The 27,631-nt window shown below is 43.0% G+C and overlaps 2 protein-coding genes across 3 annotated transcripts; both read left to right on the forward strand.

The window, feature by feature from the left end:
- The first annotated feature begins 4,772 nt into the window (after positions 1-4,772).
- Positions 4,773-11,599, forward strand: TRIM13 (tripartite motif containing 13). Of its 2 annotated transcripts, none has more exons than XM_075489872.1 (2): positions 4,773-5,045; positions 9,186-11,599. In XM_075489872.1, exon 2 carries the CDS (start codon positions 9,189-9,191, stop codon positions 10,416-10,418), a length of 1,230 nt encoding a protein of 409 aa, XP_075345987.1. In that variant the 5' UTR covers positions 4,773-5,045; positions 9,186-9,188; the 3' UTR covers positions 10,419-11,599. The 2 variants fall into 2 exon arrangements, with proteins under 2 accessions (XP_075345987.1, XP_075345983.1); XM_075489868.1 differs by lacking the exon at positions 4,773-5,045 and adding an exon at positions 5,081-5,236 and having other exon boundaries at positions 9,186-10,418.
- A 153-nt stretch (positions 11,600-11,752) lies between these two features.
- KCNRG (potassium channel regulator) lies at positions 11,753-19,513 on the forward strand. The gene is made up of 2 exons (XM_075489873.1): positions 11,753-12,670; positions 14,611-19,513. The coding sequence occupies exons 1-2, from the start codon at positions 12,078-12,080 to the stop codon at positions 14,861-14,863; spliced, it is 846 nt and encodes a 281-aa protein (XP_075345988.1). The 5' UTR covers positions 11,753-12,077; the 3' UTR covers positions 14,864-19,513.
- The last annotated feature ends 8,118 nt before the right edge of the window (positions 19,514-27,631 follow it).

The raw sequence follows: 27,631 nt of genomic DNA on the forward strand, positions 1-27,631 counted from the left end.
TGATACAGACAAGGTCTCAGATGAAAAACAGGTTGTGCTTGTACTTTTGAAATCTTCATTATAATGTGTTCTTGTGAGGATTAACATTCTGTAGGAAGTCTTCTGTTTTATACAGTTAATCTGACGCTTGCCAAGTTATAGAAGAAATTGTATATGAAAATTAATTTTGTTCCTCGTTGTTCTATTTACTTTGGAGGTCACTTCTCCTTTCCTCTTTATGCAATATAAGCAAAACCCACCGGAGCAGAGCTTTGATCTATAGGCAGTCACAAACCTCATTAAAACTGACAGGCACACTGGCCATTCTTTGTTCAGGAAAGAGCAATTAAGTTATTTTACGGTGTAAGATAGCTAAAAACTAGAAACCGCTGCCCACGGTACAGGGCTACATGGCCAAACACTAAGATGAGCTAACTCGTATGAGCAAGCACTAATTTGGGGAAAGTCAGAGAGGTTTCTCTAGGGACTGCTTGCGAACGCGGCAGCAAGAGCACAGATTGGTTGCAGCTGTGTTTGCCTGTGTGCATGTCCGGGACCGGAAACACCACGCGAGAGCCAGCAGACAGTGGGAGAAGCAGTGGTGCATGGCCCTGAGAAAAAGCCAAGGGACAGCTTCTTCTGGGCAGGCATCCTGGCTAGAGCAGCAAACTTGGACTGCCGCACAGTGCTCCCTCCCATTTGCTTCCTCTGCGTGCAAGGAAATGGGACGTGGCTGTACATTCTTTGTAAATAAATAGGATTACGCTAAGGAGATAACTGAATTCATCATCAATTTCCCACCCCTCGCAGGAAAATCTGGCAAAGTGCTGAATATTAACTGTATGGGTCAAAGTTCTGTATGTAAAACTACAGAGCTTTCCAGGACTGCTAAAATAGTCATTGGAGACCTTGCAGATATCAAGGCAGTCTCTGAAATTCAGACCTCAAAACAGCAGGTGATCATTTCAATCGCTGACGATCCTTCATGGATTTTTAATGCCTGGTATTTCTACAATGCGTATTAAAAGTAGCTTTTATGGAACAATAACAAGAAACTGCTTTCTCTGATCCCTTGTTTGGAGTGTTTAATATAGTCCAGATGTATCTGTTGAAAAGAAATGTAGTCGGATACGATATAGTTGTGAAACTTTTATACATGAGGAAGGTCCTTGATACACAGAGCTGTTTTGAATAGTTCCTTTATTTGTGTTATCTCACAGCATCTTCTTACCAAGCTGCTATTGGCATCAAAGCTGCTATCGACATCAAAGCTCTTGCAGATTTATTTCCGCATTTAGGGTCCCCACAGCAGCTACATTGTACATCTCAGATTGTCTCTCTCCATTTGAGGGTATGCTCACACCAGCACAGCGGAATAAAGCAGCGTGCTTCAAGAAGTCGCTGTCCCAACACTGGAGCATAATCTGTGTGCTCTGACACCTCTGCAACGGGATGCGAAGCCTTAACCTCCTTCAGTGGGAAGTAAAAGGCAGGCTTGCAGCCAAAGATAAGCCTGGAAAATACCTTAACTCAGCTCTTTTCCGTGGTGTTTCACCCTAGGAGATTATTACAATCTGACAGGTCTTTGGTAGCATGGCTTCAGAGAAGTCTTATTGATGGGGAATACAAACCTGGGAAAGAAAAAAAAAAGTTGCTTTTAACTCCAGCTACATCTATCAATCAGTTTTGTGTTAGACATCTTCTCCAGCACAGCACAGGGGGTGCCTGGGGCCCAGAATGAGCAGCTGGTGTGGCCGAAGGGCAAGGCTGTGTTACTTTTGGCAGCAGCACCAGCAATAGCTGGCTGGAAGCATTTGTGAAATGATGGCTTGTGGGGACACTTCTGGTTTACGCTGACGTGCGTGCAGGCTGCCACCGAAATGGGCCCTCTCGCTGGCTCATCCTGGCATCGGTGTTTGTTCGGCTGCGGGATCAGCTGGCTGCCAAAATTGATCCTGCTGAAAACTTTTTTGTTTTTTTAAACTGGATTAGCTTTCAGCTCTGTTGGCAAGCAGATCTAGCCTAACATGTGGCCGCATGAATGTCAGAGCCAGCGGAGAGGAGGCATCAGGAAAGCATGACTAAGGGAAGGGAAAAGGATGGAATTATCTTGTTTGCCAGTAGCATAGTCTCGGCTTGGCTTAACCCCCCATGAATCTACCTCTCAGGGTAAAATTACCTGTTACAGCTTGAGTCACATTCATGGCTTGCTTCCACAGGAAGGGAAAAATCTTATTCCTCTTTTCCTCACTCCTCTGATGTTAGACCTGGTGATTGTCTAATCTTGCACGGAGCTGATTTAACTCGTTGAATCAGCAGAAAACTCACCCCGCCAAAGAAAAGGGAATCGCGTTCTGCTGGCTTGGTGGGTTGAATCAGCTCGGTAAAGCATCTGCAGAGGCTGGCAGAGCTGGTACAGGCGAGGAGGGCAGTAGCAGTCAGCTTTGAGGTTGCTGACTGAACCACAGCATACAGCTTCAGTCTCAGAAATCTCCTGTCATAATGCTTAGTAGAAGAGCCACGATCTGGGTTCTTTCTGTAGTTTAAAGGTGACAATAGGCACTATCCCTTTGTCTTACAACAAACATGGTGTTTGTCTCATAAAGCTGGAAGTTGCCACTATTTTATAATTCCTTCCAAACTTCTACCCCTGTATTTTCAACCCTCCCAGGGGTAAGTGACAGTTTTCCTAATACTTCCTTTCAAGCTGGACCTCTCCTTTGAGCCTAGATTTCCCTTGGTTTGTTTCCTTATTAGATAGGGAAACATTGCCACGGATCTACTAATGCTCTTTTCCATCAGCCAGAACTTTTCTCTGAAGCTTCAGCAAATGGCCTCTGATGCTGCTTCAGGAAGACACTCTGTGCTCTCCGATGCAGGAGTGCAAGCTCATAAGCAAACTGCTATTGAAAAACCTCTATAAACACCAAAGAGTTTAAAAGAGTATAGAAAGATGGACTTACATGTGTGCAAAGCAGTTGGTCATGTGCAACTCTGTCAGTCAGCTAGAAGTAGTAAAATGCCCAAATTCTATTTGATCGCGCTCAGGACAGCCATGGTACACTTACACACAGTGCTGGCTGGGCGCTGTCTCTATGCACCAAGCACAGAAATCCCTTCTGCGTTTGCCCAGAAGTTTAAGCTTTCATCTTTGACAGAAGAAAGCCCAGGCAAGGAGGGACAAGAACATTTTCAGATGGTCCTAATGAATAGGAGATATCCCAGGCAGGCAGGCGTCCACTCTTATGCCCATACAGGTCCTTCTTTATTTATAAAGAGGCAGAGTAGGACCAGCCCAAAGAATTAATGGAGAATAAAATGTACTCTAAAAATGTATCAGGAAAAAAGTTATACGAGAAATATATGAACTTAATAATAAGTGAGGAGTCTAAAACACCATGTTGTTGTTAATATCTTTAACCATGAAATTACAGAGATTAGTAGAATCAGGAAATTCTTGATATAAAAATGGCTGTTGGAAAAGTGAAGACAAGGGGTACTTGGAAAACTTAAATGCGCAAGCATTGGGATATCACTTGAACACAATTTGGGTAGCTGAGGAATGGATTACGCTGTCACTTTTCAGAAACTACCTGGAATTACTTGTTTAATAAATGGCAAAGAAGATGCCAGACAATTAAGAAGAAAGAAGCAGGATGCTGAAGTGCACCTGAAGGTCGTGGTTGCTCTTGTGCAGCAACTCTACCTTCTGGGGCCACTCCAGTAGATAGTGGATGAAATGCCCAAGCGTGTGAGCACTCTGAAGGGGATTTTTGAAAATACTTGTCCTTGATCAAACTGTTCCCATTGAGCCCAGCTGAGAGGGCAGGCCAGCTCGGGTGGAGGCAGCAGGAGGGAAGGCGAGGAAGAAGAGCGCTCTTCCTCTTCTGGCTGCAGTAAGTTGGGGAACCACAGCCTCGACGTGTTATTGAATGGCTTTTAAAATCCAGATCCCTAAACCATCGGAAGAAAGATGTCAGCTGCGTGAGGGAGCTTCATTTGATAGAAATACGGTCTAGCCTGTGCTGTTACTTGTGTGGGTAGTCCTGAATGTGAATAGTCTCCCCTGTGCTGATGAATGATGTGACTGCAGTGGGTGAGTGAAGAGTAGGGGAGTGACAGGGACGCAGGAGGCAGAGTATATGCGTTTCGGAACAGCTTTTGATGTAGCGTTTCACAGAGTCTAGCTCAAAAGTAAGTTCAGTTTGGCTTTGATGTTATGTTGACTGAGAATGAACAGAAAGACTGCTAAAAAGATAAAAATCACAAAGGTTCTCCGCAGTCTCAGCACTTCCAGCCGCAGTTTCATAGTCCTGTAACTAGGCGGACGCGGGATCCCTCCTGCTCCGTCTCCCTGGGACTAGTCGGTGTTATTGCGGGAGACCTGCATGGGTTTGACAGGCCGTTACTCTCCGACACATTCACCAGTAAGAAATGGTACAGCCAGTGTGTTAAAGCAAATAGGAATGCGTCTCCATCCTTTTACGAAGCACATAAGGATATCTGGCTAAAATGATGGGGTTTTTTAATAAGTGCTTTCAGGAGGTGGAAGATGCTCAGCGGGACTGCCGCCCAGCAGCACTCCTTGTTACGCTGTGCAACACGCGCCTGTGAGCTGCAGTCTGAAGTCTAATTTAGCAGAGTTAATAAACAACAGAAACCCGTAAATATCTCGGCGGAGGAACAGGCAGCCTGCTTTGGGCTGCAGACCTCGGCCGCCGGCTTCAGACAAGCGGCATCCACCGCCTGGCTGCGAGGCCGCCCGTTCCTCTCTGCTGGCAGCCCCGGGGGCTCTCCTTGCCGCTCACAGGCAAGAGCCGCAGCAGCTCCGGCCCCGGGGCCGGATCGGCGGCCGCCGGCCAACGTGGGTGGGCGCATCCCGTCCGCGCCGGCGGGCAGCAGCTCCCGGCCGATCGCTTCAGCGGGCCGGGGCCGGGGCCTGCCCACCCGTCCTGGGCCGAGCGGCGGCGGCGGGGCGCGGCGAGGAGGGGCGTGCGGCGGGGCGGCCGGCGGATGGCGGCCCCCGGCATCGCCCGCCACTGACCGCGCCGCCGCGGCTCGCCGAGGTGAGAGGGGGGCGCCGGGCCGGGCCGGGCGGCGCGGAGGCGGGAGCGGGAGCGGGAGCGGCGGCCGGCAGCCCCGGGCCCGGAGGGGGGCGGCGGCTGGGGCCGGCCGCGGCGCCGCGCGGTGTGGGCGGCCGGGGCAGCCCTCTCCCTCCGCCTCCCCCCGGCCTCTCCGCGAGCCCCGGCCCGGGATGGTGAGTAGCGGGGGCCGGTGGCGGCGCGGGCCGCGCCGGGGGCGCCGGCGGCAAGAGGGGCAGGCCCGGCTGGGCGAGGGAAGGCCGCGGCATTGTGAGGCGGCGGCGCGGCGGGCTGCTCTCGGCCGCCGGCGGGACGCTGCGGCCGGGGCCGTTGCCGTTGGTTTCCTCCTCCCGCATAAGCCCCGTGCCGATTTGTGCTTTGCGGGGCTCAGGGTGAGTCCGAGGGCCGCCCTGCCCCCGAGCAGCGGTGCCCGACGGAGCGGTTGTGACCCCCGGGGAGGCCGTGGCCGGCGGCTGGGGAGTGCGGCCGGGCCTGGCGGGAATGCCATCGTTTAGGCGGGTGTCGGGGATCCCTCCCTGGCAGGAGAGGGGTTGTAACCAGAAGCAGTGAGGGAACTCCTGCCTGGACAGAGGGACAAGGAGGTGAGCGCAGGAGTGTGCGTCGGTGCTGCCCCTGCGTCCTGTGCTCAGCGGATTGTCAGACCGTGTCGATGAAACGGCATTCTTGGGGCTGTAACTGCACAGAACCAGAATTGCTTATTTCTCCTGGCCTTTCTAGCTTTCTGAAGGCTGAACATGTTGGATGTACCTGGTACTCCTGGAAAAAACTTTGGCTATGAAATAACAAGTTTAAAGCATGGCCACTTTCATCAGCTCTTTTTAGCTGCCTGGATACCTATTGCGCCTGGAGGTCAATTGTTCCGTGTTAAAATGTCTACACTGACCCTCCACTGAAGTTGCGATTCCTCTCAAAGTGGTGAGCAGAGTAAGGATTGTTGCTGCTTGAAGGAGGAGCTCCCATCTCCCTTCCTCCTGCCTTATCTGCACCGGACCCTTTTTTGGGCTGATTCAACACACCAGTCTGACAGAAGGCTGATGAAGTTGCTCGTAGGAGGTCCTGACAAGGACCGGGGCCCTTGCAAAGGAAGGGAGACAAGACCTCTCCTGAGTGACTCGACTGCTTGTGGAAATGCAGCCTGACTCAGTCAAGTTTTATTTAGAATACTTACATGCCATTGCAGGAAACTTGTAATTCAAGAGCTATATTTTTGTTTTGTTTGAAGCTTGGTGAAATTTTGGTTTTGCTTTCAGCCTGCTGCTGGCTGATAAACCCAACTTCTGTGCTGAGAAGCATACTAGATGAATTTCTCTCTGGAGTGTGGGAAAAAGCTACTGTGGTTGTTTTTGCATTTATGGTTTGATTTGTTTTGCCATTCTTCTTCCTAATGATAAAACTGTGCAAGTTGCTCTTTCTCATGGGTGACATCTGCTGGGTTTGTACCTAGAGAGTTTACGTAGCTCAGGTGAAGGAAGAAACCGTTGTGCCTTTTGGTCCATGTGCTACGAGTGGGGAATTCCAGGGCCATCCAAACCTGGATCAGAAGTTACACAGAGAAATTCCCAATGGAGAAGTTGAAATGTTGCTGTAGTTCCTCACACAAATACCAAGTTGCTAATACAAAGGGATATTTCAGTCCACAGGCAATTTACTCTCTGAAATTAATGTCCTAAAGAAGACAGAAGTTCAGCTGTCCCAATCAGTCATACAAGTTTTCGGTATTTTTGGTTTGGTGTTACTGGTTTTGTAAGGGAGGGGGGAAGCTTGTAGACTTGCCCATTTCTTTTTTTAAAATCCTAGGTTTTTAATGATGTCATATAATGGTTTTGAAATTCAGTTATATTTATAAAGCATAATTATTTAATTGGGTAAGCGGGGTTGGAATGCACCAGGACAGTTTTATTTGGATCATGAAACCTTTTTGTATATGTTTTTTGTATTTTTAGGAGCATGAAAGCCTTCAATGTTTGTCCTGCAATTTTGATGGAACGTGTTGTAGTAAGCGTTTTCTGCAGTGGTTTGCAGTCCTCACTGTCAGGCATGCAAAGCTGCTTTTCCAGCTCCCTAACTAAGAAGTAAAATCCTCCCTGGCAAAGGAGACGGACCAGAGCAAATATTTTCTGCACTGTGAATTTCCATTTACTAAAAGATGGAGAACTGTCATTTTAGTTTTGTAGTTATTATCCTCTTAACACATGAGCAAAACTGATGTTTGTGGTGCTATCATGGCTAAAGCTGTGAGTACCAGTTGGAAGGAGGGAACTATTCACAAAGAGGAAGACTCAAGAGTATGGGGGCAAAATCATCCTCTTCCTGTCATCCCATTGTTTTTAGCAGTAGGAAGAGGACAGAAGAGAAACCTTGATTGTTCTAGCATTGAGAGGTGCTTCAAAATGACTTTCTTGTCACAGAAAATGAAGTTTCTGAATGGGATCTGTGGTCCTATAGGAAACCTTAGGTGGTAAATGGAGTCATTAGACCTTTTCTCTGGGGCTTTGTCCCTAGCTGTAATGGTGGCCACCTTCTGCCTGATGACCTTAGTCCTGAGGATGAGTAGAAAAGCTGGCAACTTTTTCAAACTCTCCTTATCCAAACAAGCCCGGGGAATACCCCTCCTCCTCCTCACTGGCGAAGCATGGGAGGTTTGCTTATACCTGTCAAGAATGGCTCTTTTACTGTGAAGTCTTGCTGGGACTGTATCTGTCCTCTTGTGAAAGAAACTCAGAATTGACCTTGCCTTTCTTCCCTGTAGTTACCTTTGCTTTGGTGTTGATTTTATTGCTCTTCTTGTCCCGTGCAGCATGGATCTGCTCTTGCAGCTCTCCTCTTGGCTCTCATGTTTGCCACTTTATATCTCTTTGAGGGGACAGGAACCTTATTAATAACATGAAAACTAATTAAAAGAGCTCATTCATATGCCTTACTGTCACAGAACTACTTTGATGCTCTTTTTTGTGATGCATCTTTTAATTTATAAAAGGGATTTTATTACATATCTGTATGAATATATATTGTATAATATGGAAGGAATTTATACAAGGGAAACATCTTTCTAATTATAGCTCAAAACTAAGTGTTTGAGAGTTTTGGCTAATACAAACCCTCACCCATTTTGGTCTTTATTAGCTATTTGTTTTCTTAGAGCATGCTGTAAACTATGAGGTATCTGCATCTGAGAACTTGGCTTTGGTTAGAGGCACTGGGAGGGTGGTGCGCTGGGTCCCTTCACTGAGACTTTTCAGTACAAAGGGGTATATGATAAATCCTCTTCGTGTAGGTCCTGTCCCCAAAAAGGAATTGCTGAGGCATGGATGCTGTGAGAATGGAATTGGAAATAGAGATTGCAGACAAGTAAAAATGGTTAACAGTTTTGTTTCATGACGAATTATCAGGGATTATGCGCAGTTGTTCTTTGAAGTATTTTAACTTTGTGCTGAGCAGCTCAACAATAACTCATTTACGTGGTTATTTACAAATATTGCAGGAGCAAGAGAAAAGCTAACTTTTTAAGTGAGTGGTGACTCCCCTTTGTCTTTGCAGGTAGAGCAAAGAGCCACATCACATATTCTGTAGCTGAAGAACTTCTGAAGCTGGGCTCTTTCAGTCACCTTTAATATTGTCTTCTTACAGTAGCGGTGCATGGGGTTTGAAACTGTAAGCTTTGGATGAGTTGAGCAAGCAGAGAGTAATCGCATCTCAGCAGGGCTGACTGGCTGGGTATCTTGTGAAAATCCAGTTTCTGGGTATTGCATCAGTGAAGAAAGATGTAAGTCTTGAACTGTTATTATGAGTACATGAGTTATTTTCATTCGAAGTCCTTGCTGGGTTTGGCAAGCCTTCTTTTCCTGCATTTCTAGCTGAGAATCCAAAAATGGTTCTGCCTGGACACTGAGCCATTTTTGTGCCTGCCATCTGGTGGCCAGATACCACAGCTAATTGGACTGGTTGCAAGAACCCAGCGGAGGCTCTGTCTTAAGGATACTCGAGAAGAAAGTAGATCCTTTTCTCACTGAGCCGTGTCTCGGATGGAGGTCGGTTTTTGCGTCGTTTCCCTGGAGGAGAAATAAATTTTATAAGTTCTGTTACCATCTTTCTTCTCTTTCCTAGGATATGATGGAGCTCCTAGAGGAAGATCTCACCTGTCCCATTTGCTGTAGCCTGTTTGATGATCCTCGTGTCCTGCCCTGTTCACACAATTTCTGCAGAAAGTGTCTGGAAGGAATTCTTGAGGGAAACGTGCGGAATGTGCTTTGGAGGCCATCGCCTTTCAAATGCCCCACGTGCAGGAAGGAAACTCCCGTTACTGGAGTCAACAGCTTGCAAGTCAACTATTCCCTGAAAGGTATTGTGGAGAAGTATAACAAAATCAAAGTAACTCCGAAAATGCCCGTGTGCAAAGTGCATAGCGGGCAACCCCTTAACATTTTTTGCCGGACAGACATGCAGCTGATCTGTGGGGTTTGTGCCACCCGTGGTGACCATACAAAGCACGTGTTCTGTTCTATCGAAGAAGCTTATTCCCAGGAGAAGCGGGCTTTTGAAACCCTGTTTCAGGGCTTTGAAACTTGGCGTTGTGGAGATGCCCTCTCGCGGCTGGATACCTTAGAAACCAGTAAGAGGAAAGCTCTGCAGATGCTGACCAAAGATTCTGACAAAGTGAAGGAGTTCTTTGAGAAGCTGCAGCACACGCTGGAGCAGAAACGAAATGAGATTCTCTCTGACTTTGAGACCATGAAGCTTGCAGTGATGCAGGCCTACGATCCAGAAATCAATAAACTGAACACAATTCTGCAAGAGCAACGGATGGCTTTTAACATCGCAGAGGCCTTCAAAGATGTGTCTGAACCCATTATATTTCTGCAACAGATGCAGGAGTTCAGGGAAAAAATCAAGGTGCTCAAAGAAACCCCTTTACCTTGTTCCAGTGTGGACATCAGCCCTACCATGAAGAGCTTTGATACCAGCCAGTGGAATGGAATAAAACTAGTTGATGTGGACAAACTTTCCTTGCCTCAGGAAAACAACACTCTTAAATTCAAGATTCCCTCAGTCTTTTCGCGCAGATTTATAGTGACCTCTCTTATTTGCTTGCTTATTCTTGCTGTCACCAGAATGTCCTTTGTGGAGTCAGTCGTTGACAATCTCCAGTGCTGGAAATCTCAATTCTTTACAATTAGCTTGTCCTATTTGGCAGATACAGTGGAGATAGCAGATCATGCAGTCTTTTACTGGGAACAGATGACAGATGGAGCTTCACTTCTAAGAGAAAAGTGTAAAAACTATACGTTGGTTGTACTGGATAATGTTGCACAGTTTGTGTGCAAATATAAACTGTTGTGAAGTCCCTGCTGAAATATAAGAACTAAGAGAGATCTGGTGAAGAAAACATAGAACTTCTTAAAATTAATTGGTTTTTTAAGATTTCCAGTGAAAACATTCAAAGATTCAAAATGTTTCCAAAACATTCGTACTGTTCACATAGTTTGAGCACTGATAAACTAGAAGATGAAATGGAGCTTTGAAAAACACATTGTTTCTGGATTCTTCTTTCAGTGGTGATTATGGGAATATTATTCACTGTAAATCATTTTTCTTACCAAAATATAGGGCCAAACAGTGTACTTAGTTTAATGTTAATGTAATTGTAGAATGAGATAAAAAGTGTCACTTCCTAAAACGTCATAGTTAAAAAAATTTCTAGCTGGGAGGTGGCTTGGAAAGAAGAAGAACAGTTGTGATTGAGAAGAACGCTGTACTGAGAGGCTTGTTGAGCACTGCCCTTCCACTGCAAAATACAGAGTGCATCATTCACGTTCTGGAACCACTTTCTATCTGAGGATGTTACTTCTCACTGAAATAGATAGGTGTGTTTTTTTGTATAACCAACTGTTGTAATTATCCTGTCCATTCAGGTTACTGTAGATATTGGTTATTGTTTACATGTTCTATACAAAAATGTATCTTCAGGGCAAGCATAAATTCTAGGGGTAAAGAGAAATCAGTTGAGGTTGATAAGAGAAGAACAAGCCTCAAGATAGTATGTACTTTGCAGATAGTACATACTTTGCAGTTTACTTTTCCAACATCAAATTGTTGGGGTAACTGAGCTGTCTTGTTAGATCCATGTTTCTCTGAAGCCACACTTTCTTAAAAAGCGGCCTTAATGTAAACAGTTTAGTGCAGTGAAAGGCACGCACGGGTCAGCCACAGGAAGGCAGCTTGTGCTGTAGCCCTGCAAAGGCGGCAGGTATAGCAGTTTCTTTCTTGTCCCTCTCTGTCTCTCCAGATCGTAATTCCAAAAGCCAGGAAAAATGATGGGATGATTCCTTGGAACAGAGTGCGTAACATGACAGGAGTATGCATGTTGTTGGTGTTTGGAAGTGCTTTAGCATTGGAACATATATAGGGTCTCCTACTGTTACTGTATTTTCGTGTACCTTGTTTCAGGAATTAATTGAATTTTCTGAGTGTAATGACTTGGCTGTAGGATAACAGTGATTTAAAGTGAACTGTAAGCTTGAGTTCTCTGAAGTGCCCTTCTTTAAGAGCATACAATACTGAAATATATTGCTTGAAGCGCATCTAACCTCTTTTTGCAGTGGTCCTATGAACAGCAATATATAGAATGAAAACATTTAGTTGACATTTCTGGGAAACAAACGTAATGTGTGCCATACTTTGGGGGTATTCGTTGGCCTCTCTCAAGGTTTAATAAGGTGTGACGGTCAATTCACTGTCTTCCAGTAGTCCTTGCAAGCTGTTCATTTCAAAAATGAAACATTAAATTCCAAGAATCAAAGTTTCCAAGCAACCAAACCCTGCAAACAAAACTATTGTACATGATATTTACATCTTTGTTGCCTGGGAATCCTGTCGCTGCTCCACACCTCACTCCAAACACTTACTAAAAGCACTGAATGGTTCTTGCAGCTGCAGATGCCTTGCAGTTTAGGAAGGACCAAGTCACAAACACGTAGATCAGAGAGTTACAATTCTTGAATGGCTGAGATAGCAATGAGTAATCGAGAGGTGGTCGTTCTGAGCGTGGGAGGTGTGAGATTTGTAACCCGAGCTTCTACCTTGCAGCAGTTCCCTGAGTCCAGGCTAGCACGGATGTTGAACAATGATGACCGGGAATTTAAACTGGTGAATGGAGAGTTTTTTGTGGACAGAGATGGAACTTTGTTTAGTTACATCATGGACTTCTTGAGGACTCTCCAGGTCTCCTTACCTACTGATTTCTCAGACTATCAGAGGCTGCAGAGAGAAGCAGAATTCTATGGGCTCTACCCTCTGGCTGACCTCCTGAGCCAGGAACACCTGCTGAAGCCGAGGCTGGAGATCTTGGAAGTGCGTTTTTCTGTCCAAGAGATGCAGGCTTTTTTCCGGATCTTTGGTTCCTGCAGTACCACTGTGGAGACACTAGCTGAACAGATCACTGTGTTTACAGGGCAGCAGTCAGGACAGAGCTGGAACAGCCCTTTTCCTTCTCAGAAACCACTCGTTCCGCTTCCTTTGGAAAGACCTTCTCATCACGACATGGTTTTTCAGTGTGGTACTGACTACTCTGCTGGTGACCAGTTTGTGGCCAGGTACTCTCCCTAGTGTGACTTCTCATTATAGAAATGTCTTCGTGACTTCTAGTTCATGAAGTACACGCTACGTGCTAGCAAAGCTCATTTTAAAGAAACTATCGGACAGCTGTCTGAGAGAAAAGAAATATGTTTCTTTCTTTCTGCTAGTTTAATGTTATCTTTTTCTAGTTCTGAAATACCCAGTTTAATTTCTGTTACACTGATATGCCTGTACTTCAACTTTCTAAAATACTGTTTTCAATGTTTGTTTCTGAGTTCTGTTGGGTCTTTCTCTCTCTCTCTCCGCTCTTTCCTCCTCACTCGCTCTCCCAGGCTTTAGAATTTCATGGCATCAATGACCTTCTAGAGGACTTGAAAAACACAGAGTAAAATGAAGCAAAGGAAACAAAATAAATAAGGAGTGAAGTACTGGGGAAGCCTAAAATCTCCAAAATCTCTCTCTAGCTCATGGTCCAAAAGACTTTCACATGGAAAAGAGGAAAAAGAGAATGGCCAAACAGGGTTAAAAACACCAGTGGAACTAAGATAGCAATTCAGGGACTGGAAAACTTTTGTAGAGCCTTTTATTGGGGGGAGGGAGAAGGGGTAGATTATTAACTATATGCTACACAGTGGGTTTTCTTTGAATTCAGAGCCAGGTTCTGTTTTTATTAAGATTACTGTATATCAGTGATTTTTGTGATAGCAGTATCGTATTCTAATGACAGCTTACATTTTTTAAACAAGCTTTTGCTGGATATCTCTATTGTATGGAGACACGTTCCTACTGTACAAGAAAATGTAACCTAATTTGTCCTCTGTAGCTGTTAGAACATCTGGAATTTTATGGAAATTTCATTAAAATATTTCCAAAAGGGTTATTCTCTCTGAATATATGAATCAACACAGCAGTCTTTTGATTATTTTAAAAAAAAAAAGAATAAAGTTTATCTTTCTTCTGGCTTTCTTTAGCTAAGCAAGTAGAAGAAAAACTATTTTGCATTTGCGAAGCAACATCTATTTATGTGCCAAACCTTAACTCTATAATGTATTACTAATTTTAATGGACTAACAATTGGTTGAGTAGGCTATGGCGACTTAAATAGCGGGGAAAATATTGCTGATTCTTTCCTTTATTTCTTCAGACTTGGTAAAAATTTTCCTCTGCGGATCAGTAGAAAAGCTTGTGTAATGAAACAAGTCGAGTTTGATTATGTTGCCTGCTGAATTTCTATCGACTTAGTCTTTGTGGTGACATGGACTCTTTCACCTTTTTTGTGCTTTCCATGAATGTTTGGTGTACTTTCCTGTGAACTGTGGAACAGTTTCACCCCTGTCAGCTTATGTATTTTGTAACAATGTTTTTACCTGACTTCTGTTCCTTGAAATGTCTGGATAGATTCTTAAACTGTACTTTATATCAAATAAAATAATTTGAGGCAATGTGAAAACGATTTTCATACTTGTTACCACAAGGCCTGCTGTGCAAGGTAACTTTGCAATAAATGTCACTGTTTGTAGAGAGAGATCCCGTGTAATGAAAAGTGATGCTATTGGGGTGAATGGGACTTCACTGTCCTTTCCATCATTTACTCTTAGCTGAAAAACTGTTGCAGCATTATACAGAGCATGCCATTCACCTCTCCTCCATTAAATTAAATGAGATGGAGGTTATCACAGCTATTTCTTAAGAAAGTAAGTTTTGGTGTGGGGGTGAAAGAGAAGTGCTCCTTACCCAACATGTAACTGGATGAACTGAGAATTACTGGTCTTAGAATGAGGGAAAGAGTTAATAGTCCTCAAAGGAGGAAAAAAATATCGGGAACCTTGGTTGCTGTAAACCCATGCAACTATGCTGACCTGCACCGTCTGAGGACCTGGTTTGTTTTTAAAAAAAATGGATTCCATCCTTCAATAAGTAATTGAAGTGTGTTGTAACTACTTTTTTCTTATTTTAGGTATGTTTCCATAAAGCCTGATAATAGAAAGCTGATTAATGGTACTAATGTGCTAGGCCTGCTGCTTGACACTTTACTCAAAGATGGATTTCGCCTTGTAAGCACCAGGACAGTCTCCAGTGAAGAAAAAGTTGAATGCTACAGTTTTGAAAGGATGAAGAGGCCAGCAGGCCTTACCATCACGGTGAACCAAACCCCAGGGAGCTCCGGGGTAGCACAGGCAAAGAGAAGCCAAGTGCAGAAAGGGAAATAAAGGCTTTTCCTTTCATCTTTTGAAGGTGGGACAGGGGTGTGTCAGCACTACGGGCCTTTTTTGTTGGCTTGTTTGAAACTGCAACTATTGAGGGAAGTAACAAACAAACAATTTTTTTTTCAAGTATTTGGAAAAAAAAATTGCTTTCCTGCCTTTTACCGCTCCACCCTCTTCAACTTCAAATAAAAGAACCACAGATTCAATACTGGTTTTGTGGACCAGATTCCAGCATTTTCAAGCGTTGTTTTTGTTTTTCTCTGTGGCTAAAATTTATATTAGGACTTATAAAAAATCAGCTATTCCTTCTAGAAAATCGTTTTTATGTTCTGTGCTAATCTGTAAGTAGATTTTAAGTACATGATAATACATGCAGAAATAACAGCTTGACACAACTGTCATCCCAACAGTTTGGAGAAGTGGCTGGAGGAGGAATACAAACCTCAGCGATTGAATATTGCTTCTACTTTCAAAAGATACACGTACACTGATTCTCTTGCAATTAGCTGAAAGCAACGTAACTGAAACATCCCGAGTTGTATTGCTGTGTGCCTCCAGACATGAGAAAGTGGCTTTGTGAAGCCACCACTAGTGTCCATGAAATAATGTGTTACTGTTTCTTGCAGAATACTCCTCTGTCCTCTCCTCCCACTCCAAAGGCATTAAAGCTGCTCTTCAGTGCTGAGGATTAAATGATAAAGGTCTTTGTGAACAAAGGGTCAGTTAATTTTTAGAGCGTTAACTATAAAAAGAGTGAAAATGTGATAAACAGTCCTTCAGATGGAAGAGTTGGTAGAGTTTTAAACAAAGTAGTACAAAGGATTTCTTAACGCTTGTTAAGTGCAAAACATATTTAGGAGGAAGGCTTGGCAGAAGTGGCTTTAAAAGCCTTGGGAATGTTAGCCCTGTACAACGCTTTGTAAAGATGCCAAAATTAACTCAGGTACTGGGAGAGGTAAGTTAATGAGGCCTTATAAATTAAGAATCTTTTGTCCTCCCTTCAAGGCAGGGAAAGAAGATAGCAATAACTTCAAAGATTCATTATTTCAATCTGATTTTTGTTGTTGATAAAACACCATCTTTCCAAAGTTACAAACAGCCAAGTAGAGCTCGTTCGGACTCTCTTGGCTGACTAATTAGATCTGGCTTTTCATTAGCTTTAGAATGTGGATTTACTACTTTATTTGCAGCACTTAAAAACAGGGGTGGGTGGTAGGAATCACCCGTCTGTTTCTTGCCCTTAGGAGTTTCAATGAAATGGATCTTCCCAGACTGGTGGTGCCACTATCAGACAGACATCTCTTGTCTTTTGCTACCACTGTAGTGCATTTTAGCTTAACACAAGTTCAGGAGTTCAGCGGCAGCAATGAGGTCCTCTTTCCTTTTTCTAGAGTTTTCTGAGTTGAGAATAACGTGATTATGGGACTATGTCTCCTAAGCTGCTTACATGTTATATAATGTAATCAATGTTGAGGAACATAAGACTGTATGCTTTCAGTTCAAAGGGGATTTTTTTTGTCAATAATGTCAATATGTTCGTATTCGTCTTGATATAAGACATTTTTTACAGTGAGAACCATCATTCACTGGAACAACCTCCACAGGGATGTGGTGGAGTCCCCATTGCTGGAGGTTTTCAAGATGTGATTGGACAGGGTGCTAGATCATCTCACCTAGGCTCCCTTTCCCACAAAAAGTTGGACCAGATGATCTTTCGAGGTCCCTTCCAGCCTGGCCTGTTCTATGATTCTGTGAAGACCTTCTGTGAAGGTCTGTGTCAGAAGGCCTATCATAGTGGACTTTGAGGTCAGACTGCTGATGGCAGCATTCGGGTGACACAGCAGCCAAGCTGTATGGGACGACTGTCCCGACAGGTTGCTGTACTACAGAGACAATGCTACTTGTTTTCTCAAAAGTTCATTTTGAGGTCCATGTACTGACTTTCCAGAAAAGTTCCCATTCCTCAACTTGGGATAAAACTGAAACCGATGATGATGAGTATTGAGTGAATCAATCAGTGACTGTGAACATTGTTGGTGAAGAGACTTACCAATAATAGTGGTATTTACCAAGTAGTTTCTTACCAAGAAACACAAGACAAAAGTGACAACTTTTTACAGGGAAAGGAAAAAAAAATGGACTTGAGGCTGTATTTAACATCATGCCTTAAATGATCGCTGATAGCAGCAGTGTAAACTGCGTGAGACTAGTTTCAGAACCCCTTGTAGTAACAAAATTAAGCTACTTCACCTAACGCAGAAGTAGTGAGTTTACTGTCCTTGCTGTAGCAGCCACTTTGAAAATTTACATTTGGATTACTTTTTTTTAAAATAAGGTGAAAGAAAATATGAAATACCTCCATTTTTAAAAAGCCCTGGAGTTTTAACCTATGGCATCACTCATGCTCCATGGCTTTGGCAAAATGAATATTTGGTACAACCGTTTCAGTAACAACTTGTGATGGGCTAGTGCTGAACGCTTTCTGGTTCCCCTCGTGGGCTGATTTTTATTCAGCACAAACATCATGCTATGAATGTAATACTTTGGCTCTGGAAAAATATACCAGAGCAAGGTCTGGTCCTGTAAAGAACCATACATGCTTTACCTTGACCTCGTGTAACAGCGTGCTGTGAGACTATGCATCTTTTGAAGCAGGGCACATAACTGTCAGCAAGTTTGGATTCCCAAAGTTCTCCTAGCATTTATTCTCACTTAGCACTGAACTGGGAAGTGTTGCCTTCTGTCGCTTGTGCACCTGCAGGGAACATGACTAGGCTCTTATACACTGCTTTTGGTTTGGTTTTTTTTTGCAACTATTGCTTAAGTGAGTTTGAAAGCATGTGCGTGTGTCAGTAACCTGATAGAAATTTGGTGAAAGTGTCTGACTGAGACCAGTAGGATAACCATGACTTTTAACTGAAGACAGTTTGGCATTAAGCTGGTTCTTCAAAGGAAAGCACCTTCCTGGATTTCTTTGTACAGAAAGTGGAAGCAGCAATGGTAGAGCTACAAGTGTTGTAGCTTCGAGCTACAACTAAATGGCAGTAATCATGGAGGAAGGGGTGAAAGTATGTTTGTTTGCAGACAAATGAATATAAAAATAGCATCAATTGACTAGGAGGATCTTCAGCTGCCCTCCACCTTGCAAGATTATGTAACTGTAAAGTGTTGCTGAAGCAGGATGGCAATTTTTCCGTGCCCTCTTTGGAGTAGTATGCATTGCATCCCACAGGCACTGAGGCAGTTATTTAGAAGAAGTAGTGGCCAATATTTTTACTGCGCCTTCCCTTCTGAGGTCCCGAACAGGCAGCGATGCAGCAGAGAGCAGACTGCATCGTGTGTCATCAGCAGAGTGGTTCACACTGGTGCATTCCACCGAAGATAACGGCTGTACAAGTAGAAGTGAGTCTGGCTGATGGGAGCCCAGATTAGCTATGAGTCTGAGTGATTTTAAAAGCCTTCTGGTCAAAACCAGATTATGTGTTAAAGTGAGTACTTTCATCCACATCTTGGCAGGCAACTCGACTCTAGAATCTCACAATACGATCTCTGCTGGACTGGAGCGTCTTGTTGGTGACTTGGTCCTGCTTTTGCATATGAGAGAACCAGCAGCTCTGATCACTCACATCTGGCTCTGTTTTTTATTAAATAGGAATGGGATTTTGAAACATTTAGACTTTTTTTTCCAGTGAAGTTGGAATTTGTGATCACTGACATGCTCCACTTCTTCCAGTCATTGCCAACTTTCTCAAGAGAATTCCTTTTTCCTGGGAAGGTACAAAATTTGCTGATCTCAGTAGACTTACTGCTGTATTTGCCTTTTTATTCTTCCTTGGATTCAGCAAAAATGTGCAACCTGTTCCACTGCCTGAGATGCTAGAAATTGACGGCCGTAGTGCTGGGGGGCAGCCCTCTCGCTCGCTTACAGCCAGCAATGAGCTCTCTTCTGCTTTTTAACACACAAGCAGACTCCCAGAACAGTAAAATCACTAGACAGAAAGGAAACTAAAAGGTAAGATAACGCTGTCATTCTCTCCTACACGGACTGCAGTTTATATGGCAGAAGAAGATCGTGAAATAACTTGATCGTCTGGTAGCTTGCTGCTGGATTTGCAAAAAGCAGATGATTTGGAAAGACACCACCTTATTTGTCTTTTTTTCTTAAAATTTGTCTTATTTTCTTTCTTATTTTAGTCACTTTTCCCTCCTTTATAGTTGGATTTCATCCTGTATTTCTATATTCAAGACTATCAAGGGCTTTACCAATAGTCTTGTGGTGCCTGTTGGATATCCCAACAGGACAGAGGCACCACACTCTTTCTGTTCCTCTGTGCTTGCACCATGTTGACTTTGTTTCACAGTAATTGATTACATTTTTGTGCTTCTAAGTAACTTTTCGTCTGCTTCTTCACATACTGGGAAGTCCTCTTGTGTCCTTCCTATCTCTTTTGGGGACATTTCATTTGTTTACCACCTGAATTGTTCAGGAATCTGCTGATACCAGGAAGGAGAGAGTCTGACGTGAAACACCTTCCTGTTCTTTGGGTATTGATTTCAATATGGCAATTCATAAGGGTTTTTGTTCTTTTAGGAAGTGCAGTCACTGCATTCTTATAGGTTCTACAGTCAGTGCTCATAAGATTGTATAATTGATTAAGAATAGAAGTTTCAATAAAGCTATTGCAATTGATACTATGCGTAGACTAAGAATGACTGATCTCTTACCGCTGGCCTTAGTACTTGGAAGTTTTTCCCTTTACTAAATAATTCCAAACCATTTTTCACTTCCCTGCAGAGTTGAATCCCATGAAAACAGTAGAAGACTCCGCCCTAAGATGCAGTGTATGAGGAATGAATAACCATAGGGCAAAAGAATGATGCTGCAGTAATTGCATCCTGCCCTGCTTCTACAGGCTTGCAAACAGGGGTAGTAACTTCTCACTTTGGAGAAACTTTTCTCCATGTTGGGCTGTTCCCACTTTTTACCTATTTTGGTTAGTTTCCCATTTTCCAATGTTCAAAAATAACTCCTTTAATCTGAGCTGAGCGAGGCTGATGTGCTTTTGTCTGTCTCTGGGAGGGAAAATTCCAAGGTATATCCAACACACAATCTGGGTGACATTCTGTTTTGATCCACAGCTGAATTCAGTACCAGAAAGCCGCCAAAGTGGATCAGAAGTCCTGTCTGAGATCACAACGAAGCGTTCATAACTTTGAATATTAAAAAAAAAAAAAAAAAAATTGTTCCCAGATTGCTGGAAAGTGTTATTGAATATTCATTGGGAAACAAGCTGGGAGCTATCCAAGAGGGGGAGGGAGACTCATTGCCTCTTACTCCTTCCTTCTGATTTGTGCTGAACCATTGCCAGGCTTTAACTTTACAAGGTTTATTTTTATTGATTTTCAACAATAAACAGTGGGAGTATCTACAATAAAAGATTTACAGTGCATCACGAGGAAATACAACTCCCTACCAAATATTATATTGATCTATTCCCAGATGCTACTGAAATAGCGTATAAAAGCCCAAATCAAGTCCAGTGATGGAGAACTTCCTCTCTCTAGTGACAGATGCGTATGGCTGTTATGTCTTCAGAAAACAATAAAAGGGAAGGGAGTGACTCTGCTTCTTTGACCATATCTTCAACAGCCCAGTTAAATCTGTCAACTCAATGTAATCCACATAAATAAAGAATTTGGGAACCAAGGGAACTGCTAGTGTGTCTGAAGATTCCCATTCTTTGAAGCTGCCTCTCCTGCTGCAGTCAGGCCATAATTAGTCACAGAAGGCCTTGTTGTGACTAGTAAATGGATGGACCAACAATGATTTGAATAGTCTGGAACCGGCTGGAGATATGCCTGGAGCCCTGAATATTCTCAAATGGGTGGGTGGGATGTAAATCACTAGTCATCGCATAAAATACAAATAAATCTGACTTCTATTAAAAAAAAAAAGGGAATGTCAGTTTTCTAGACCATCATGTAGTTTCTGCTGAAATAACCCCCTGAAGTGTGATCTGATGTGTAAATTTTTCCAAGAATCCTTCCTCCATTTCTACTGTTTCCATTCTAATGCAATGGTTCAATAATTGGTGGCTTCTTTCTGGCCAGAAAGATGATGAATGTAGCCCTAAAGGTTGGAAAGAGTAATGTTCACAAGTCTACTTTAGAGAATGAATTTAGGGCTTTGCTTTCTAAGCAAGTTTTTGCTCCACCAGTCAGCTGAGTGCTTGCTGAAACTGTGAAGAATTAAACGTTGCAACATTGTTCCATCCTGATTCTCCATTGGAAAAAAAGGCAATAGATTGGAAACATCAAGTCTCGGGTTTTACTAGTAATTTGGAGTCAGGAATTCAATTTTCTTTGAATTTCAAAGGCAGTTTGGAGCTTTCATTGAGGGCCTTCTGAAAAGACTGGTCTATGGTTTTTGGTTTTGTTCCCCAGTGATAACTAAACTGAGTAATAAAATAATTGCTGACATACCGTTTTATTTACAATGTTGTATTCAACAATAAACAGAAGGCATGCTGGTCCTTCCGTCCTTTAATCTTTGCGTCTTTTTACAACGTCTTCAGCTCACTCCTTGGCCTGGCCACTGGTGGAACAGAGGACAAGGCTACATGATAAGGGCAAGCAGAGATACACAGAAGAAGCAAACTCACTTCTTTCCCATTACAGAGAGGGAGTTAAGGAATAAAATTCAGCTGGAAAGAGTCACTGCCTTTGTGGGACCAAAGAGACACAGTTTATTGTATTGAAGGGAGGACAGTTAACAGAGCTGCCAGAAATTTCAACGCCACCAGACAAGGAAAAGCAGAAGACCTTATAGGGGTGAATGAGTGGGTGGGTGATAGCTGCTAAAGGAACGTGAAAAAGGCACAGAATGACTTAGATGGGAGACTTAAATATTCATGAGGCTATGGGGATGTTTCGTTTTTTTCCAGTGTGTTAGGTAAGTGGATCTGCAGAACATCTTACATCAATAGTTCGCATACCTGAAGAACGAAATTTCTCTCTCGGAGGCCAGTTCTGCATCTGCGCTAGGAAGTGAAACATTGCAGGATCCAGACATAAGATGGGTTAATCATGTTGATACCTCACATCTGGAAACAGAAAGCTTTTGGTGGCCAAATAGACAAAGTCTGAAGATCAGAATACCAGCACTGCTTTGGCAGCACTGGGGTTATAAGCCCCCTGGATAATTACTGGATACATCCCATTGGTGGCCTTTGTTTCAATGCCAGCTCCAGTATGGTGAGCAGTAACCCTATTAGTAAGTTCCTAATTTTCCATAACCTGGAAATGGATCTTCTGGAACAGACTGGTTTACATTATGTTTTTCCCATTTGCAAGTCAATCCTTAAGCCACATAATTTTCCTTTGCTACCTATGATTGTTCAAAACATTATCTTCTGAAGAACCTCAGTAAACTGTGCATCCCTGGAACACGTTAATGGCTTAATGATTCATATGGCCACGTCAAGCATGTAAATGAAAAATTGTAACTGCATGGCCCCTGATGTAACTGAGATCCTTCTCCTATCTTTGGTTAGGCTAACGATGTTTTCTGCTGTTATTCTGTAAGAGTTTTCTTTGACAATTGAAGTGTGATAGTGCAATCCAGAGTTCACTGGTGTTCACATGCAGTCCCGAAATCTCTATGGATACGTGTGGAAAAGGATGGGCAAAAGATCATCTTTTTGCTAGACTCATCTTTCATTTCAGAACCTTGGCTGCAAAATGCACTAACAGGCACAGGAACACTTGTGTGACCACTCCGTTGGCTATTGTTTGCCTTATAAGCTGTGCTGTAGCAGTTTCTTGTGCTTAGCTATTGGAAGCCTGACACATGTTCTCGCTGAGCTTCTGAGGTAGGCTTTGAGATTGAATAGAAAAGCTGAACATCATATGAAATTGTCCAAGGCTAATGGAACATCAGCCTGCTATGGTTTTGATCATCTGTATTCTGTGGAGGGATCTATACTGACTTCTTGTCTACTCCCAGCACCAAGATACAGCCATGAGTGGAGGATCTAGTGATGATTCTTAAGAGTTCACTTCCAGAGCATTCAGGATATGAAGATGTGGATTTCTGTTCTTCTGAAACAAGTGGTGACAAGCACGCGGATCTTCCACTGGAGGCAATGACTCCTGCTACAAAGACCACACAGCTCCTTCAGGCTGGGTGGATAACAACGTGGAAATAACTGTTTTGAAAACTCAGAGCAGGGCATTTTAAGCTGGCAGTGAAAAACTGCTAGCTGAAAACATTACTCCGTATCTGATCTTTCAGAGGTATGTACTCACATCTCTTGAGATCTGGGACAGCCAAAGCGAACACTGTACTGGAATTGAGTCATTACCACCTTTTCCCCTCCCTTTTTAAAAGATGAAGCGGGATCTCTTTTCCGCAGGAAAGGAAGTGATGTTACTAATGATCTAACATGCTCTCATTAAAATGCCCTGGGACAGGATGGAGTCAATGAGTGATTAAAATAGAAAACACAAGTCTGTCTCTGTGGCGGCTGATAGGCACTAACCTGTTACAAAACCACTTCAGTGGTTGGAAGGAAAAGGTGGAACATCCCGAATGTTCCAGATCAAACAGTCAGACACTCTGCCACATTGATGAAAGAAGGAGGTGAACTGCTACGTGCAAGGAGGTTAGGATTTTTCTCTTTAAGTCTTGTGCTGCTTTGCTGGAGGGCACGTAGGTCTGTACGGTTGGAAAGCCTGTGCTCTGTGATGCCCGTGCTTGGGAACTGGTGTTTACTCTCTTGGGGACCTAAGAATAGTGTGCACAACCATGTCTACACAAACAGATTGCAAAGCATTGAATAGCTGCTCGTACTTCAGAAAACCTATAAAGAAGTTGTCTTTATAAAGATGTCTGTCTTTGGAAAAGTTGTTATTCCTATAAATAGTCTGTACTGCACCGTATCTAAATTCCTCCTTAGATGTCTGTGGCAATTCTTAGCTTCTTAAATTAGTATTTGCAAATATTAATTAATGATACCCTATTTAGCTTGTACGGCTTCATAGTCTGGGACCCTCATTTTGGGAAGGTAGCTCTTTCTGCAACAGAGATAAAACTTCATCCTGTTTTTGCTCTTAAGTGTCAATTTTTGCTGTTATTGGAGACAGCTTTCCTTCCAGAGAAGGCTGTCCTGAGACAGCGTTCTAGTTTGATGGCATTTAGTAATGGTTTTGGTATTTGGTAAGACTGTCCTGCCAACTGGATCTTTGAAGGCTTTGTACTCATTGGATGCAGATGATGAGTCGGGAGCTGCTGTGTAGTGAGAAAAACGAGAGTGAAATGTGGACATGGACGCTACTCTGATACTGGTAACAGCAACAACAGGCTTTCTTTGAAAGCTGAAGTTGAAGGTCTGGATGGCACCTCGAGGACCCTTGGTGTTTAAGAAATGTTAATGAGAATATAGCGATGCTGAAAAATGCAGGAAGTTCCCATCTCTATAAGCTACTATAAGTAGGAACCACACCTGACCTCTCTACCTAGCATAGAATGTCCAGCTGAAGAGAACCTTACAGAAAAACCTTTCAGTCCTCTTTGGGTTCTGACTGTGTGCAGGAATATTTTCTGTGGAACTAGTCCTACAGGATGCTGGAAATTTATAGGAAATGATCTCTCAGTACCAGCAGAGTAGAGAATGGTTGAACCAATACCGAAGGCTGGACATCCGTGGAGCCTTATAAGGGGTAATTCTGAGCCTGATTTGACAGTGGAGTGCTGGATTGCTGTCTGCTTTCAGCTGAAGGATCCAAAGGTAATTTGACCTTGTCAAAATTAATTTAGTGTCGTTGTTACTGATAATTTCTGCTCTAGCATCATGGCTGCTGAGGGATCCAAGAACTGCAGACCACATACCATGAAATATCCAACATAATTCCAACTCTGCATCATCGGACAGCCTGGTGTTCCCAGGTTTGAGCTATGCTTAACTTCATAAGAATTTATGTAGGAGAAAATCAGGATGTGTTTTGCAAACGTTCTGTTCCTTGTCACCCTCTAATCAAGGTCTAGGCACGTTAGGAGACTTGCTGACAGCCTAGGGCAAGAAGGGAACAGCAAAAGAGTTCTGGTCTTTCTCAGTGTTTCTGCTCAGGCAAACTAGAACCAGAGGCCAGGTGCCTGTATCGCTTGTGACATCTTGAGGCAAGATGTTTTGCTTGCTCAGGCTTCTTAGAAGACTCATGTGATGCTCATCAAGCCAAGTAAAACATACCTTATGCGGATAGTCTTTAATGACACCACTACATTACTAAGTGAATGCTAGGGAGGTTGTGCTCATTCATGGGGTATGCATTGATACGGAAATCCTCCTAGGCTAAAGCAGTTTCTCCAACAGAAGAATAACAGAAATGCTACAATTTCTAAAACTAAACCCAATCTTAGCAGCTATTTAAGTGTTAATGTAAGTATAAATTAGTGAATAATAAAAGACTACCTGGTATATCATTGGCTAATGAAGAGCTCTGTTGGTAGCCACCGGGCTAGAACAAGAGGATGGCAGGATTGCACTGCTCTTGCACAGACAGACAGTTACTGCTTTCACAGGTGCTGCCGAGCAACGTTCTCCCACACAAGAATACCAGAGGCACAGGTACCAATGGCTGCATGCGGTGCCTGTGTACAAGTGCACAAACACACACATGGAGAAGAATTCCAAGTAGTCTTAAAGATATTCAAACCCAGGAGGTTTTTTGGTTTTGTCTATGTAGCATCAAGAGGAGGATGAAAGAAATTGGCAGAGGAAAAGAAGCTCAATATAAATTATTTGGTTTTAATATAGAGGGTGACAGAGAAATTCCTATCCCAAGGACATGCTTTATGGGGAATCAGAGTAGTTTCACCAGGCCTAGACGGCTCAAAGGAAGAGCCTGTTGGCAGCCTGAGAAACTCAAACACTATAAATCACCAGGACCAGATGCTATTTTTACAAGAACTCTGAAATAAATGTGAAAAAACAGAGATACAGTTAAGAATTTGTCAATTACCATTAAAAATATCCACCGCTCTGGACAACTGCTCATAGCTAAAGAGAAAAAGGTGCAGTTTTAGAGGTAACTGACTGAGGATACTTTCATAGCGTAAGGTAGTGCTGCTTACTTCATGCTTGATCACAGTATCACAGCTCTGCAAGTAACCTGTATGTTCTAAGCTACTAGAATTGCTTGAACAAAATAAAAATTACAGATACTCCAAGAGCCTTGAGGAAGTCCTAAAGCTTAATCCTAATTTGGAAATGGAGTAAGTAACCACTCCTCAGAGGAGGAAAAATGTTGTAATTTTTCTGATCAGGGTAAGTTATTTGAATCTTCTTCCACCCAGAACAGGCTCTTACCAATTCCACTAACTTGGGAGGGAGATTGTAAACCTTCCCGTCAAAAAAAAAAAAAAAAAAAAAAAAAAAGGGGCAAAAAGCCTCTTCAAACATTAAAAAAAAGAAAATTGATGGTAGAGTGAAGGAGAGAAGAGGTGAATCCCCTTGCTGGTTGTTGAACAGCCATGAAGTTCTTTAATGCTGCTAGTTGCTCCTGCTTTCCCTCTTCAGCAGCTTTAGAGAAAGTAGGAGCGTAAAGCAGTTTAAAGCCACCTTTACTGGTGCTCTCTTTGGCAATAAAACCAGAACTTTGGCATAATAGAGGTCTGCGATGCAATTCACAAATATTCAGTTATCTCGGTGTTCATGTACTGGAAACATAAGGTATTCTTTAGTGAGCTTTAATGGGTACTTATATTTATTGTACGCTCATTTTACTGTTACTTCAGGAAACATCTTAGGAAAAGAGTATGGAACTTGCAAGGAACTGCACAGTTAGTCCAATAAAAGCAAATTCCACTACCCTTTGAAATCCTACCTGCAGCTTGCTTTCATCTGCTAACGGTAATAGTTATCACTGCCAACAGCCTTTGAACAAAACTGGTTTGTGACTTCTATTCTCTTTTGCACATATCTCTGACTTAACAAGAAAGATGGGGAACATCTGTGGGCAACTTCCACCGGGCACTTTTTCGGAAGCAGGAGATGTGAACTTGAATCTCCTCGGGCTTCTGAAGAACCTGAAACCCAGGTTTTCTGTTTCTTGGGAGAGTGCCCTCACTTTGAGATTGCTTCAGCGAGTTTCTTAAACTCTTCTGATGGATTTTAGTAGGTCATGACAATTTTTAAGCAGCTCTTTGGTCTGTCCCTGTCTTTCCCATTCCCCCTCTTCAATCACAGCATGTATTCTTACCCTCTGTTGTTTTTGCCAACTGTTATATCTGATTACAATCAATCTTTTAATGTGTACCAAAGGGGAAAGGGAGAAAGAAAAAGAGGTCTTAAGCACTTTGGCTTTCTCAGCATCATGCTAGTCTTCTGTTCTGTGTTGTAGTAGAAGACTAATTTTCACATCAGTTTCTCTACTACTGTTACAGCTATGGATTTTTAGCCACAAATCAAATTCTTCAAAAGAAGATGAGCTTTTATAACCTAGGCCATACCTGATGCAGAAAGAGATCACCTCTGTATTGCTTATCTCAGAGCAGAAGTTCCTGTGCTTCTGAGATAGAATTCTTCCTGGAAAGTTTCCTTGGGTCACCTATTTCCACCACAAATAGTGCCTTTTAAGCATGGATACATCATCAGATTCTAGAAAATAAGTGCTTGCATACATTCGTACAGTATCTACAGCACTCCATCACCACATGGATATACAGTGCCCATTACAAGGCAGATTTTAGGTTCTCTTTGCAAACACTTCAAA

This window comes from Mycteria americana, chromosome 1, assembly GCF_035582795.1.
Source record: "Mycteria americana isolate JAX WOST 10 ecotype Jacksonville Zoo and Gardens chromosome 1, USCA_MyAme_1.0, whole genome shotgun sequence".
Classification (NCBI taxonomy): domain Eukaryota; kingdom Metazoa; phylum Chordata; class Aves; order Ciconiiformes; family Ciconiidae; genus Mycteria; species Mycteria americana.